This window comes from Capricornis sumatraensis, chromosome 5 (genome assembly GCF_032405125.1).
Source record: "Capricornis sumatraensis isolate serow.1 chromosome 5, serow.2, whole genome shotgun sequence".
NCBI lineage: Eukaryota > Metazoa > Chordata > Mammalia > Artiodactyla > Bovidae > Capricornis > Capricornis sumatraensis.
Window position 1 is genome coordinate 32,559,861 of NC_091073.1, and position 15,548 is coordinate 32,575,408.

A 15,548-nucleotide genomic window follows, 5' to 3' on the forward strand; every position below is an offset into this window, starting at 1 on the left:
AAGAAGAAAGCTGAACTGGTGGCTAAAGAATAACTGTAAGCCAGGTGCAATGTCGGTTTAACAAAGGCTTGGGAATAGTGTTGCATTTGAAGGAAGAGTCACAGCACAGGTCACTTAATATACAACCTTAGAGTTATTGTCGACAAATATTTAAAACCTTAACATGGACAGAGAACCAAGCCTGTGCCACATGGTAGGTAACATTCACAATAACGCCCATGAACCTCTCTCTGAAATACAGAGAAAGGAATTAGACTTCCACAACTGGGCAACTGCTAATTCATTTTAATTTTGTTTATAAAGCGAACTTCCTTCTTACATGTGGGGGTGGTGGGGGGGGGAGTCCTATCTGTACAAGTCATTAAAAAAAGAAAAAACAAACGTTTCAACCAAACCAATGATTTAACTTGGTAAAGTCCCTACCCCATGGGCGGCTGGGATCCCCAGCGCTCTGGATCCTCCCCAGGAGGGAGGGATAACCCGCATGTCTTTCAGCTCATTCAAGCATCTTGAAGGTTTCGGGTCTGTCAGGCCTGGCATTCCTTCGCTCTTCTTATCACTCTCTACCCCTTCAAAAAGGCAATTGATTAGTTTCAGCTTTTCCAAACCGAGATTTGATATGTTTCTCAGGATCAAACGTCTTTGAGAGGCTAAGAGACTAACGTGGGGGATGGGGAATGTGAAGAAAGAAAACACGGGCAGGAAAGAAATGCGCCCTCCACCTAAACCACCCACACCCAAGCCACCTAGATGAAGGGGTGGGGCGGGGGGATGAGGAAGGGATGGGGTAGGGTGGCGCTGGCCAGAGGATTGGACTGTGACCCCTTCTGGAAGACGCACTTAAGATGTGTCTTCCCTTTCCGGAAGCAAATATTTAAAGGAGAGAACAGATACCTAGCGGAGGAGGCTGATGATTTATGCCTGGGTTTTCCTTCCAAGCATTTGCTTCCCTTATATTTCCAGGCGTGGCCCCATTTGCAAGTTGTACATCTGTTCTCTTCACGTGACATTTCATAAAAGCCCTAACATCTGGGCAAGATAAACTTCCTTCAGGTACCTGCTTAACTTTTCACTTGTCACGCTCGCCTCACGCCAGGCGCGTCCCTTTCCCCCTCTCTGCCTGCCTCAGTGGTGGGGTCTGTGGCGCGTTTTGTTCTAGCTAGTTTCGCTGGGAAACCTCTGCCCCCCCAGCCACAGGTGACCCAACTTCACCCCCTTCCTAGCGCCAACCTTTGCCAAGGCCAGTTTCTTCCGCAGAAACCGGTTCCTTACGTCTCCTGCCTCTGGTCCCACTGTCCAGGTAAGTGACGGCACCATCTTGAACCCAAGGAGAAAAGTCATATTTTCTCGGATTCCGGCATTAGACCAAAAACAAAACAAAAAGCAAAGAAACCTGCTTAAGCAGCAGCAAACTCGCGCCTAAATTCGACCGTCTCTTACACATCCATATACCTCAGCGCAGTGAGGGACAAGGAGCAGCTAATTTTGATTACTGCCTTTGCATTGAGCATTCGCTGTCTCTGGTAGAGAGCACGCTTTACAGAAACTTCATTTCATTTGCTCACAATCTCCCCTCCCCCCGTCCCCCCAAAGGCTGCCTTCTGGGATGAATGCTTTTAGAATTGCTTTCTTCTTTTCCTAATCTGGAATTTTGTTCCTCTGGCTCCAGCCTAAATGGCCCGCATAAGCACGAAGACACATCCACAAACTGGGGCGGGGGCGGGGGGGTGCGGAAATAGAAGGAAAAGAAAATAGTCCACGTAAACAAGAAAGGCTGCAGGGGGATCCAGGCCCTAGCTGCAGCAAACCCCAAACGATCTCATTGCAGGGCGCCCACGAAATCCCGGCTATAATTGAGTGTTTTCTTTGAGGTTTTCTGACCATGTGCTTTTTACCATGGTTACTGTGACTCTGATAGGAGAAGCTGGATATTTATTATGACCCGTCCCATCCTTTCCCAAAGGCTTATCTCCGCGGCCCTCATAAAGGAGAATAGAAAAGGAGAACTTTCCTGCCAGTGAGTTTAACCTGCCCCACCTTCCAGTGACCTGCCACATGCTCCTTCTTACTCTATAGGCATCTGGGAATTCCATACATGCCTTAAACTCCAATTACACACCTTCTTCAAAGGACACGTGCTTTGATTTGCTAAGAAAATATTAGGAGGGCTCACGTTCTGGGGCCTTGGGACGAAAGCAAATGGAAAATGTATCCCATGGCCTGTTTACTGGGTCCATCTTTTGCTGTTCAGTAAGCATTATTAATAATCCCGTTTGCGTTTTCGAGGGCTTCGGTTGCTAGGTGCCTGCGAATCAGTGGGGTGATCGGCTTTCAGAAATTATGAGGAAACCTATTTCTCTTTCCGCTTTGCCCGTACACTTTCCTTCCACTTTTGCTGGTGCTGGGGGTGGGGCACGCTTTAGGGCAAACCAGGAGAAAAATCTGGAAAAGTGGCCCCCGGGGAACCCCTCTCCCGACCCTTGTTTGTGGCTGATGCGGGCCTGTCTCTGGAAATACGAAGTTGGGCCTTTGCCTGAATCTCTTGCTGCTGCTCCCCTTGCTACCGCTGACACTTGGAGCCGCCTCCTCCGCGCGCAGCGGCCCGACGCGGGGCCAGGGGCTGTCCACGCGGTCCCCGGAGGCCTCGGACACTGTCGCCCTCCCCACGGTGCGGCCCGCCCGCCACCCACGCCGGGGAGTCCGGGCCCACCCCCGCCCGCGCTAGCCGCAGGTGAGACTCCCGCTCCCCACGGAGTTCTGTTTGGGTTTCCGTGGCGTTTGTTCCCCGCAGGTTTGTTTGTTTTTCTTCAAATTACAGATGCAGGGAAAACCGCCTGACATCATGAGAGTGGGACAAACGCTCACTTTGAAGGATTCCTGGGCAGGACTTCAAGTGAAATCATATGCCTGAGAAGAACTTGATACCGGTCTAGAGAAAATAACCAGTTCTGAGTTTGCCAAACCGTGGAATGTGCAAAATGCTCGACTTTTTTGCAAGAGGCCAAATGTCCCTTAAAAAGCTCCATTATGAATATGAGCCTGAGGACCGAAGGAGCAAGAAGCTTGTGTCCTTGCTGAGTGTGGGGGAAAAGTACACAGGTTGTAAGAGTTTCTGCTCTTTAACGTTTATTAAAATGTTTCACTTTGGGGAGGGTACCTGCAACTGTGCATGAATTATCATTTGTGCATGTGTTTGTTAGCAAGTGTGTGCATAAAGAGGGGAAATGTGTGTCATGGGAACACAAATGTACTGCTTTCTTATGACTGAAGCGTATCAATCCAAGGAAATTAAAACCATGATTAAAAGATCATGTGCACAGCAGAGGAAACGTTCTTAGTCAGTTATTTAGAATTCATCCAAGACAATCTAATAGAATACTTTGCCTTCACTGAATGTCTTCTGGCTAAAGGGTAAAGACTCCTGGGTCCAGACACCACATTAAATTCTCACTTCTGAAACAGGTAATTCATCCTAAATGCCCTTTAAATAAGAATAGGTAATAAAAATGAAATGAGATGAAAATAGGAAATATGGATAGAAACACAGGTGCTTCATTTCTGTTATGAAGTAGAATTGGCATTGTGGTGTGTAAGGGATGGGGAAAGATGGGTATACAGAAATAGTCTGGCAAGCTGAAAACTGGATTCTTATAGTTAATATTTTCCACTGTGAATCCTTCTCACTCAAAGCAAAACTATTCACCACATTTCTTTCATTCATTTATCTGAAAATCTCAAGAAAAACATTAGCTTGTTTAGTATTTAGTATTACTCAATATAAATGTGACATTTGCTTTTCTCCCAAGTTGAGAACTCTCTCTCACACACACACACACACACAAGAAAAAAAGAAAAAAGGAAAATGGAAGGCTACCTTTTTTTGAAACTTTTAGTTTCTATATCATCAGAGATAAGATCGGAATTACCTTCTCAGCCGGATGGTCAGCTCCATTCTGATGTACGTCAAGAAATCTGAAATATCAAATAGTCAGACCAAGCTAGTAACAAGATTCCTCCATGAACAATTTAGAAAATGGAGGTAGTTCGATGACACAAAAGAGAAAATCACCTTCTAGATGCCCTCCCTCATTTTCTAGGGCATCCTCTTTACATTTCTGTTTTACAAACACACACACACACACACACACACGCACACGCACTCCACAAATAATCAGTTTCTGTCCTGTTATTTTGTAAAGAACTATAAAAATGTAAAAAAGCATTTCCTGAAGCTTTCACTAATCTTTTGGTATAAGTAAATTCTACAGGCTCCTTATTGCAAAACATGGTGTAAAAAACTTACAATAATAAATTTACAATATTGTTATGTCAGCATTCTATGATGATGTGTGAAAAAGAGGGGAAACCTTCAGGTAATATAATAACCTCAACCAGAGCTGAGCAAACACTGTTTCAAGTCATACATTTTATTTGCCATAGTCATTATTTGAATTAGGCAGCAAAATTATTTTCCAGTTCGAATACATCCCTAATTATACTTGAAGGCAATAAGCTGGATATAACTTAAGAACTTAGTGATACAAACTCACTATTTCTAATGGTATTCATTATAAAAGCTAGTATTTTTCTGGCCCAGAAATAACTAGAATGAAATAAAAAGTCAAGTACCATTTGTCCACGTTAACTCTTTTACTTAACTGAATCAGATTTTGTATACATGTAAGTAACCAGGGAAAAATTCTGTGGATAAATTTTACAAAATATAGTTGCTAGTGAACTGACTAGAAAATGAACAGCTATAGCATTTAAAATTGTAACTGTTCCATAATTACTGAAGATACTGAAAATTCAGCTTCTTTAATTGTTTTCTGTGTGGTTGTATAGAGCAGTTTATAAGGAGCTTGCTTTCCAAATGGAGATCAATATGGGAAAATATTAACTTTGACTTTTTGTTTTAGCAAACAACATTAAATATCACTCTTGTTCGTGAGAGAAAGTTAAGCAAAGTATAAGTGGAATTCTCTTTCATGTGGAATTAAACTTTATTTTCTATACATTTGTAGTCATTTACATGTGTGTATACACATCTATCTATAGACAGGTAATTCTGATAACACTTTATGCATACTTTCACTGAAATAAACCTATTACTTAAAAATCCTCATAAAGTGTGGAGAGTATGACAAAAACACACAGTAACAAGAGAAAATAGTGCTGACTTCTACTGCTTATTTGCTTAACTGTTTTACAACTGCATTCTCAAAATATAAGCAAGAGAGGTGAATAACTATTAAGTTTTTGCTGTCTGGGGACCTGATAAGAGATGAAGGAGAGATGCTAAGTTCACTGAACACCAAATGGGAATAATGATAAAGCTGTCTTTCTACATAACATGCCCCTACCTGTCAATAACTAGTTTGAGTTTTTCACTGCTTTGTTTATATTAATGCCCTCTCACCCTCCTGGGTGTCTCCAGAGTTAAACAAGCAGGTATTTACTGCCAACTTAGTCCTTTAAAAATATAGACCAAACTTTAAGGTTCTTACAATTTTCAATCATATTTATTTATTGCAGAAAAATAATGTACAAAGATATTTACAAAACAATCATAAAAATATGAATGCATTTAGACACCGGATCTATTTGCATTTTACCGTGGGTCATCAATAAATAAATAGAATGTTGTTTTTTGTTATTTTAAGTTTTTTTTTTCCCTCAGAGGAAGAATGAAAAAAGGAATTAACTGACTGTGATTTTGTGAGTCAGTTTGATTCCAGTATTTTTATTTCTAAAGGTGTTCTTAAAATTCCTCTGATCGTTACCATTTTAAAATGGAGAAAGTCCATAATGATGCCTTTCCTTTCAGTGGCTGATTGGCACGACCTCTTGAGAATGCATGCATGAAAAAATAAAAATAAAAACATTCTTCGTCAAAAAAAAACAAAAAAAAAAAAAAAGAGGAGGAACACAAACAACTGTTCAAACTTCTATCAGAATGTAGAGGTGTGAGGATGGTGCCGCTGCCCGTCTGGAAATCACTGTCCACGGGCCTGTCTCGCTTTCTCTTTTAAAAGTGCGCCCCACGCCCTGTTTCTTTGAATTTGGGTTCTGCTCTTCTAATTTCCAAGAAAATGTTTGGCAAATATATTTATTTTTAGTTATCCAGCTCCAGAGTCTCTAGACTGTCCATTTTCTCCTTCTCTGGAAACAATGACATCTGCAAAAACCCAGAGGGGGGGAAAGTTGGTTATTGTTTAGGTCTCTGTGGCTGTTTTGTAAAACTAGTGAGCACTGTTCTTATCACCACCACGGAGAAATTGCGCTGAACAACCTGGAAGGATTTCAGCCCAAGGGCAAGAGGAAGTGGGTGGGCGGAAAGACGGAGGAGGTGGAATTTGGAAACATTTGTTTTAAGGAGAACGAAAACTTAAAAGCCAAAAGAAAGAGAGGCGCTGGCAAGGCTGTCCTTACCCGTGACCCTCGAATCTTTTTCAGTCTTCCCTCCTGTCACGCACACTCACGCACACGCACACCCCTCACCAGGGCGCATCCTCCTCTCCCTAGCGGGGACTGAGCTCCCTTCCAGGAACGCGCGGGGGGATGAGGTGGCGGTGCCAGGTTGGGTGTGAAAGGGGAGTGGGAGACGGGGAGGAAGGCCAGGTGGACCGGGAGCCGCACCCCAGCCTTCAATCTGTCTGCCACCTGAGCGGCGACGGGGCGCAGAGGCGCCGGGTCCTTACCTAGGTCTCCGGCCCTGCCGCGGGGGTGGGGAGCTCCGCCTGCTAGTGGGACGCGGACATGGACCAGGCCCCCTCCATCCTCCAGACCGAGAAGGCGTAGCTGAGCCGCTCGTGGGCCACATAGCTGCAGCTTGCCATCTTGGAGTCCAGCTCGTCGCTCTGTAGGACCTGGTAGAGGAAGTCGATGTACCTGGCCGCCAACTTGAGGGTCTGGATCTTGCTCAGCTTGTCAGAGGGCAGCGTGGGGATGATCTTCCGCAGCGCGGCGAACGCCTCGTTCAGTGACTGCGTGCGCTGGCGCTCCCGCACATTGGCCATGACCCGCTGCGTCTGCAGCTCCTCGTAGGACTGCGGACTCCCGCCGCCGCTGCTGCTGCCGCCGCCGCCCGCGCCGCCGCCGCCGCAGCCCGCAGACTTCTTGCCACGCTTGCCTTGGGCCGGGCTGCCAGGCTCCTCGCCGCCTCCGACGCCCCCGCCCGCGGCCCCGCCGGGCCCCGCGCCGCCCCCCGCGCTGCGCCGGCTGCTGCGCCGCTTGCGCCCCCCGCGCTTGCCGCTCGGGGGCTGCTGCCGGTCCGGCTCCTCCTCGCTGTTGCTCAGGCTGTCGTCGGCCGGCGAGACTGGCGAGCTGGACACGTCCTGCATCATCTCTTGGGCGGCGACGTGCGGCCTCGCGGGCCCGGGGCAGAAGGGCGGCCCGGGGAAGAGGAGGAGAGCGGGGCGCCTCAGCCCGCCAGCTTCCCCCGCGCGCGGCGCCGGCCCGGGCGGTGCGGCCCGCGGAGGAGGGAGCGGGAGGAGGGACAGGGAGGATCTCCGCGGGGAGGGCGCGCGGGGGAGGCGGGGAGGAAGGCGGGAGGGGGAGGGGACGGTGTGGATGGCCCCGAGGTCCAAAAAGAAGGCGCCCAACGGCCGCACGCACACCCCGCTCGGCCTCCTGGAAACGATGCCGGTGTCGGCGAGCCCGCGAGGTGTCTGGGAGCTGGGCGAAAGCTGCAGGCTTGGAGGCTCTTATACCTCCCGTGCAAGCGGAAAGTTTGGGGGCAGCAGTGTCATTGGCCTGACGTGGGGAGGAGGGACTTTTCGAAGTTTTATAGGAAAGTTTCCGCTTTCCAGCCCCCCTTTCTCCGTCCCCACCCCCCTTCCTCGGGGTCTAACAATTCGTCCTCCCAAACCATTCAAAAACGACCTGGCCCAGGCGGCCGGCCCCTCTGCCCGCCTCCTTGCTGCCCTGCCCCTTTCTTCCCCGCCGCCCTCCGCCCGCGGGCGCGGGGCGATTTCCTTCCGCGCCGGAGCGCGCGGGCCGCACCCCCGCACCCGGGCGCAGCCCGGGGAAGCGACCGGAGGGGACGGTACCCGCCGCCTTGTCGGTCCCTCCTGGAGCGGCTGTGACAGCAGCGGCGACACCAGTTTCTACACAGTGGGTGGAAGTCTCAGCTCGCCCCAGTACGCTTTAGGTCCGTGGCGCGGTTTGGGATTGCTGGGGCGGGGGTACTGGCAAGAATACCTGCGACGGCTGAGCCCACCCGATGGTCAGGTAAACGAGGCCCTGGAGTCCCAAGGGCCAAAACACCGTGGCTGGTCCTGAGGTCGTGGGCGTTTCTGAAGACGTGGCCGCGCCAGGGACTGTAGATCTGCTCCTCGGCCTGTTCTCTCATCCTTCCTCGAGAAGCAGCTGGGCCTTTCTTTTCCCTCCACAGTGACCCAATCTGACGTTTCCCAACACCCAAAGGACTACACCTCCGAAGGTGCTAGAAAAATGCAGAAGTTCATTCCCCCGAAGAAAGCAGTCCTGTTCTTGGAGAAGGCAGCAGGGCAGGAGGTGGCAGCGCAGTGTCTTCGCCGCGGCCCTGATTGCCTGGGCTGCTAGCCCAAGGTGGAGTGCCTGTGGCCACTTCAGCCTCATCTCCTTCCCAGATAAGGCCCTGCGTTATGACTGTAAATGTCGGCTCTGAGAGAGTGAGATGGGAACTCAACATTGCCTGGACACGCGAGGCTGAGGGCTGCGAGGGCCCCCTTCCCCACCCTCATTCTCCACTCCTAGGAGATTCAGTAAGCAATTCTGTTCCGCGTGCCACAAACGCACCAAAAATATTTGGACACTTTAACATTTTAAGCGTTTCTATTTAATAAGTCACAATGAAGAGGCCCAGAAGAAGGTGTTAATGTAGATTCTGGCAAGTCGGAAGCAACAAAAGTTGGTGAGCTGGAAAGGAAAGGATGCTGCTGTGAAAGAGAAGCCCATTTTTGCAATGCTAGGCTTTTTTTTTTTTTAACGAGTCGGGAGAGAATAACCGTTCTATGTTCATTTCTTTAAGTTGCAAAGCAAACCAGAAGTCAAAAGCAGTAGTTGGTTTTCGGGGCACATTTGGGGGTGCGGAAGTTGCGTGCCCCTGTTCTGGTACCCTGTGCAGGCCGAGGTCTGCTCACCCTCTCCATCGTCTGGACTCTAAGCAGCGAATTAACTCAGAGAAGCTTCCTTTTCTGGGCCAGACGGAGAGTCTCGGCCCACAGTGTCCGGAGGAGCAGGCGGGAGCCCGGGCGAGGCGCGGGCAGGCCACGTGGCTGTGCCCCGCTGAGGCTCGCGGCTGCAGTCCGGTCCTAGAAACCCTGGGGTCTGGAGCGCCGGGGACCGGTTGAAGGGTTCAGCCTTCTAGGGAAGTGAGGACAAGAAGGAACCATTCCGCGGAGGCCGAAGGAGGCTAAACTTTCGTGGGAGGGGCGACCTGTAGGGTTCGTCTATCACTATTTTTTACAAATATTCATAGACAATGACCACAGCGTGCCAACATGCCCGCTTCTCGGGTCGCTGACATATTTTTAAATGAATGCCTGTCTGAAAATCAGATTCTACTTGACCTCCACTTAATAGTTTACAGCCGGGTCTTCTTAAAACAAAGCACATTCAGATAAGTCACTCCTGTGAGTGCATCTTCTGCCTACAGGATATGATTTCTTGGAGCAGTTAGAGAATAGGCAGAAATTGTTTTCTTGACTTTTGATCTCTGAGTATTCCGCAGTTCTTATTTGAACATCACCTATGTCTGTGGGTGGTGGTGGTTGTTGTTTTAAGATCAATCTCAAGTGTTATTTTCTCCCCCTTTCAGCAGAATACTCGAAAATAAAGAGATCAAATAATTGGACTCTTTCGTTTGTGGCTATGGGTAAGCAAGACAGGCAAGTGTGGGCAAGGTAAAGGAAACTTTACCTGCCCAAGGGGAGTTGGCTGGGTGGGTTGGGTACTGGGATGAAAATAGGGGGAGAGAAGCCGAAGGAGAAACCAAGTCCACAACAGCGCAGCATTAGCTGGCCTGATTTGCAAAATCATCAATCTCTAAGACTAGTTCCGTTTAAAATGAGCCCAGCCCTTCTCTGGGCACTCAACTTCAGGAGATAAAGAGCTCCTAGCCACTGCCTACAGGGATCCCCGGGAGTGGGGAGTGAGGCCATGCTATGGATGCCAGAATGCTTAAAACAGGGTTTAACATGAATGAACTAAACCAGAACTATCCCAGGCACGGAGTCTTCTTGACCAAGTCACGCTGAATGACTTGAGTTCTAGGGGGAAAAAAAAAGAAACAAAAAACATTCTCTCCTACTCTTCAAAGGAATGAAAAATGACGATAAAAGTTCTTGAGTGTTTAAAAGTTAGTTTTTAAACAGAAGGTTGTAGCTTGACTAACGAGTTACCTCTCAAAAGGTCTGAGGCTTGATGCTCCTACTTTGCAAACTGGAACCTTTCCTGGCCCATTGTCCCATCTGTATTCTACTTAACATTTATGTAACAAATTTCTTATCGACACTTGCTGGGGAAAGAATAAAGGCAAACTCTCTTTTTATGTCCTTAAGAGTTGAATATAATTCTGGATATTTTGTATATGCAACAATAATGATGACTTCCACAATATTTGGTTTACCATATGAAAACTTATGTAGTTCTAAAATCCCAATTTCAGGCTATTTAAAAAGGGTCTTAGGAATTTCCCTTTGGGGCTGAACTCAGTCTGACTTCAAGGATGTCAGTGGAAGACTACCTTCTTTGGGAATTCTGAATGCATTGGAATTAAATCATTTAATCTACTTCTAAAATAAATGCCCTAAAAAATTAACTGAAAACAAAAAGTTTTTCTTTTGCAATTGGATAATTCAAAATGAGCTTTGTTTTCAAACTGCAGACTTGGCATGTTCACAGTCCTTCCTGAGGAATGTGTACTGTGTTAAAATGTGAAAAAAAGAATACAGTTAGAAGTAATAGAGTTACGAATCTCATACTCAGCATCTGCAAAAAATATGTATGTATCTATATTCTTAAAGTTTGAATCTGCACTGGCATTCTCCTAGCAACCTTTATAAATACTTTCAGAGAAAGAAAAGAAACATACATACACTATAACATTAGCAAGATGGTACAGTTTGGAGTTGGGATTTGCACAAAAGGTGAGCACTTGAGGTGCTACTCTTTCCCCTCAGGTTTTGGATGACCTACCTACCACCTGTTTGTTGGCTTAAGAGTTCTGTGAAATAATTTCTCTGGATTGCATGAATGAAGCACAGAAACATTCACACAGAAGGGGGCGCAGATTGGAAAAGGCTGCATTTGAGTACATCTCAGATGAGAATGTACACGTTAGATTTCATCTTGTTTTGAATACTTCACAGGGATTGGGATTGCCTACTTCACTATTTAAGTGAGGAAATTTTAAGTGGAATATAAGGGTCTGTGTCAGCACAAGTGACCTAAATAGTTGTGTGAAAGCAGATTCTTTTTCAGTGACACTGGTAGTTTTCAGGATGTTTTACCTTCTCCTAAAGAGGTCATTCTCTTTCTCCTTTAATGACAGTTTAATTCATAAATTTGACTGATTCTACCTCTTTCTCGATGTTCTTTAAGAATAGGATAAAAAAATATGAAATTTGAAGCTTCCAATTAAGAAATAAAATGGAAAAGTATAAAGCACAAGAAATTGAGTTGCCAACAGCACCTCAAATGAGCAAATCAAATTTTCAGTAAATATTAATCTGTAAAATATCTGACATTCTGCACTGAAAATTAGGATGGGATTCGGAGACATAATACAACAGACTTGTAGGGAGAGAAGGATCAGTGTGGAAACGTATAGAATCTTGAGGAGTCTCCCCTCATCCCTTTTATCACCTTATTGGGTTTGCATGCTAGAAAGTTTATGTCCCAGCTTTGCTGCTACTTAAACTGGTTGAAATATGCTCTCACTTATTTCAGAGTTGCTGGAATGACTGAAGAAATAATGTAAGAAATACACAGTTATCCATAGCGGCTTTTATCATGGCCACAATTTTCCTACATAGTAATCATTTTTATCTCTTCTTTTTAATCATCTGATGGTCAAATAATTTAAATATAAGTTGAATGATTTACATTCTGTGTTTTTCCTGCTAAAGTTCCCTTTCTGATTACTCACAACTTTCATCTCTCTCTTCACTTTAAGGGATTTCCTTTTTTCACAAGTGGCTTTTCCTGAAGCCTTAAATCCTATTTCCATTGTTTGGATTAATTCTTCCTGCAAAAACATGTTGTTTTTGCCAGTGACCACAAGAGGACACAATTTCCCAGAGAACTTTGTTGAAAAGGAAACTTACAAAAGAGGAAAGCTATCAAAATACTAAAAATATTACACATCAAAGAATGTCATTTGTGGAATGTCTATTTGATTTACGTTACTTTTATTAATTTTTAAAAGCATAAAAATGAGTTGGCATTCAGCTTTTAGATTTTGGAGGAAGATTTTATCTTTTTTCTTTATTGGAGAGCATACAAGAAAAGCATACATTTAAGAAAATACACTATAACCCTATCATTCTAAAGGAAAATACTTTACTACAGCAAAATTTTTTATGAAACAATTTTGTTCAAAGGTAAAATTATTTTTATATTAGCAAATTTTGTACAAAATTCTCAGTGACATGGAATTCTACTTTTTAAAGTTTTACAGCCATGTTTGACAGTGCAAAACAATTTTTTAAATATATTGCTATTCCAAAATGCCTTTGAAAGTCTGAATTTTCTGCCTGGGCACTTGGGATGTCTTTACAAGAAAAATTAATGGAAATTGTTTTATGGTTTGTCAGTTATACTTTAATGCACATGTAGCTTAAGACTGAAAATTATTTCTCCAAGGTATGGCAAAACAGGATATTTAAATGTATTGACTTATAACACTTGCACAGGATTATGCTATATAATGTTTGATGTAATTTAAAATCACCTTGCTCTTTCTTACTACTTTTTAATCAAAACAAGTTCTCAGAGTATTTGATTACTTGCTAAGTTAAGGTAAATTCAAATAAGTTATGTTCTGATATTTTTCTGGATGAATTTTGTATCTGGTGAAGTGCCATGACAACCAGGTGGATAAATCCCTGCTTCGGTTAGAACTCAGTGCTTTTGCTTTTCATTGGTGTCTTTTGGTAGATAATTCCCAGTCACAGTCTCTGAGATCCCAGCGGAGGGACTGAGGAATGGACCAAAAGACCTGGAAAAGGAAGAAGAAGGAAACACAAGAGAGAAGGAACAGAGTGAAAATAAGGAGATCAAGAGAGACAGAGCAGAGTGTGGAGCGAGGTGAAAGAGGCACTGGGCCATGCGAATAAGAACGAGAGAGAAAACGAGAGAACCAGGAGCAGCGTATGGGGGGACTAACAGGCATACAAGACAAGAGAAAGAAAGAAATTAGTGCCCTTCCCGGGAGACAGAAAAGCACTGGGATTATTTGCCTTGGTTTCTGCTCAAAGAGACTGTTGCAGGTGGTTGCCTGTCCCTTTGTATAGGCATTTTGTTTTAAAAAATCTCTGTCATTTTCAACCCACTAAGGACAAAAAGTAAGAAATAGGGTGGAGGGCATGACACTTTTAATTAAAGTTGTTGTTCATCTGATAGGTGAATGCTCATCTATTTAGAATGACAATAAAGATAGTAACATCCTGTGACCATGAATCTCACGATGGTGGCAGGAAGGTGTTTGGGGGAATACTGGAGCTGTTACTCCTTGAAACATGCTATGAACCTTGACAGGATTTCAGAAATCTTACATGCTTGCTAAGGTTCCTAGCTCTTTAGTTATTTTTCCATTTGACCTTCCACAATGAATATCAAACTGGGTGTTTTCCCCTGTGGTTATCCAGGATCAATGCCTTTGCCCTCCCCACCTCAGATAGCTTAGGGAAAGATATAGCTCTAAGTGATGAAGTCTTATTTTCACTCACCACCACTCAAGACTTTGAGAAATTGTAAGGTTCTGGCTCTGCCTAATAATCCATTTGGGACACTTGAATTCTGGTTTCAACTGACCCTAATTAATTGCAACACATTTATTGATTCTTTCATAATTTAACCAAAATGCATCAGAGGCTCTATTTTAGGTGTGCTGAATAAGAAAATTTTAGTCCTTGACATCAAACATGTTCACAGTCTAATGAGACATAAAATAGGGGTAAATATTGGACATCACCAAATGGAGCCTATTTAAGACCTGAGAGCTTCATGACAATCTGATGCTTAAATAGTCTTTCTGTCCCTTCCTACATCCTTTAGTGATGTCTAAGAAGTCTCTTGGGTTACTTAATTCCATACTTAATATTATCAGTTCTCCTTGTTTCTGTTGTTCTTTTTAGCAGAATTGGGTATTCATAAATAATACAGCAAGCATATATTACATTTTTCCTGAAATGCACTTTATTTTAGCTTTAGTCTTGAAGGATGGCGGGGCAATCCAAGGGAGTAGAACGGGTAGGAGGAAAGACGCACTGGCATGGGCAAAGCCTGTAGGCATGGGCATGCATGGCCCTCTCAGGGACGCGGAAAGAACTGTGTGTGGTTGGAGGCAGGATACTTGTGGAAGCAGTCAGACATGACACAAAGTTGAGATCACAGCAACATTGTGTGCCATGCTAAGGAATTTGGATTTTATTCTAAATGCAACCCAGAAAACTGAAGAATGTTAAGCAGCGAGAGGATATGATCAAATGTATATTTTAAGTATCAGTCTGTAGACAATGCAGGGAATGAAATAAACAGTCATGTTATTAGATTTAGAAAGTTCCTGCATCAACTCACAACATACCTAATGTAAATACATTATTTTATTATGAGAACTTACACCATTGTAGTACCTGGGAGGATGTGGATGGGATATTGAGAGAAAATGACTGGATTTGGGGAGATTTGGAGGCATCAGTTTCCTCATCTGTAAAATGAAGTAACTGGATAGATAATTTGAAAAAGTTGAAAAATATGTAAAGGATATTAGAAATTAGTCTGACTAGTCAGCATCACAGATGAGAAAGTTTTCTCTGTGACTGCTTATAACTCTACTATTCAACAGTATCTGGAACTTGAAAGCATTTTCCTAAGTGATGAGAAGGAATTTCCTTCTAGTTCTGGAAACCACTTGTGGCCAACTGTGGGCCTAAATTTTTGTGCCAAAAATGAGTAAAATAGGCAGTGAAGTGGTTTGTAGGGGGCCAGAAGGAGCGCCCTCCAAAAACTACCTTCTGTTTCCCATAGTCATGCTTTAAATCTATCACTGGTAACTCATTAAATTGGGGCCTGGCATTGTCCTCTCCAGGCTCCTCTTTTAATTGGCAAAGTCCCCAAAGTGAGGTAACTCATTAGATCACTAACACTTTCGAGTGAATTATATTGTATGATGTTTTTCTCAAGAAGGGCGAGGTTCAGGGTAGCAGAAGGACACTGGACATACTGGACAGGACAGAATGAAACGAGAAAATTGTGAAAAAAGGAAAGTTGTGGCACTAAGGCTTTTGCGATTTTTCCGAGTGTGGGCCTTGGCCTGACACCATGGACTTGCCCTAGCATTC

The 15,548-nt window shown here is 44.6% G+C and overlaps 1 protein-coding gene across 2 annotated transcripts; it reads right to left on the reverse strand.

The window, feature by feature from the left end:
• Positions 1 to 6,731: 6,731 nt before the first annotated feature.
• On the reverse strand, positions 6,732 to 7,346 carry TWIST1 (twist family bHLH transcription factor 1). 2 transcript variants are annotated; one of them, XM_068973171.1, is made up of 3 exons: positions 7,217 to 7,343; positions 7,117 to 7,162; positions 6,732 to 7,068 (listed from the first exon to the last, which is right to left on the reverse strand). In XM_068973171.1, exons 1-3 carry the CDS (start codon positions 7,341 to 7,343, stop codon positions 6,744 to 6,746), a joined length of 498 nt encoding a protein of 165 aa, XP_068829272.1. In that variant the 3' UTR covers positions 6,732 to 6,743. The 2 variants fall into 2 exon arrangements, with proteins under 2 accessions (XP_068829272.1, XP_068829271.1); XM_068973170.1 differs by having other exon boundaries at positions 6,732 to 7,346.
• Between the last annotated feature and the right edge of the window lie 8,202 nt (positions 7,347 to 15,548).

Coding starts and splice junctions, on each gene's coding strand:
- TWIST1 (XM_068973170.1), bottom strand. CDS start 7,346: ATGATGCAGGACGTGTCCAGCTCGCCAGTCTCGCCGGCCGACGACAGC.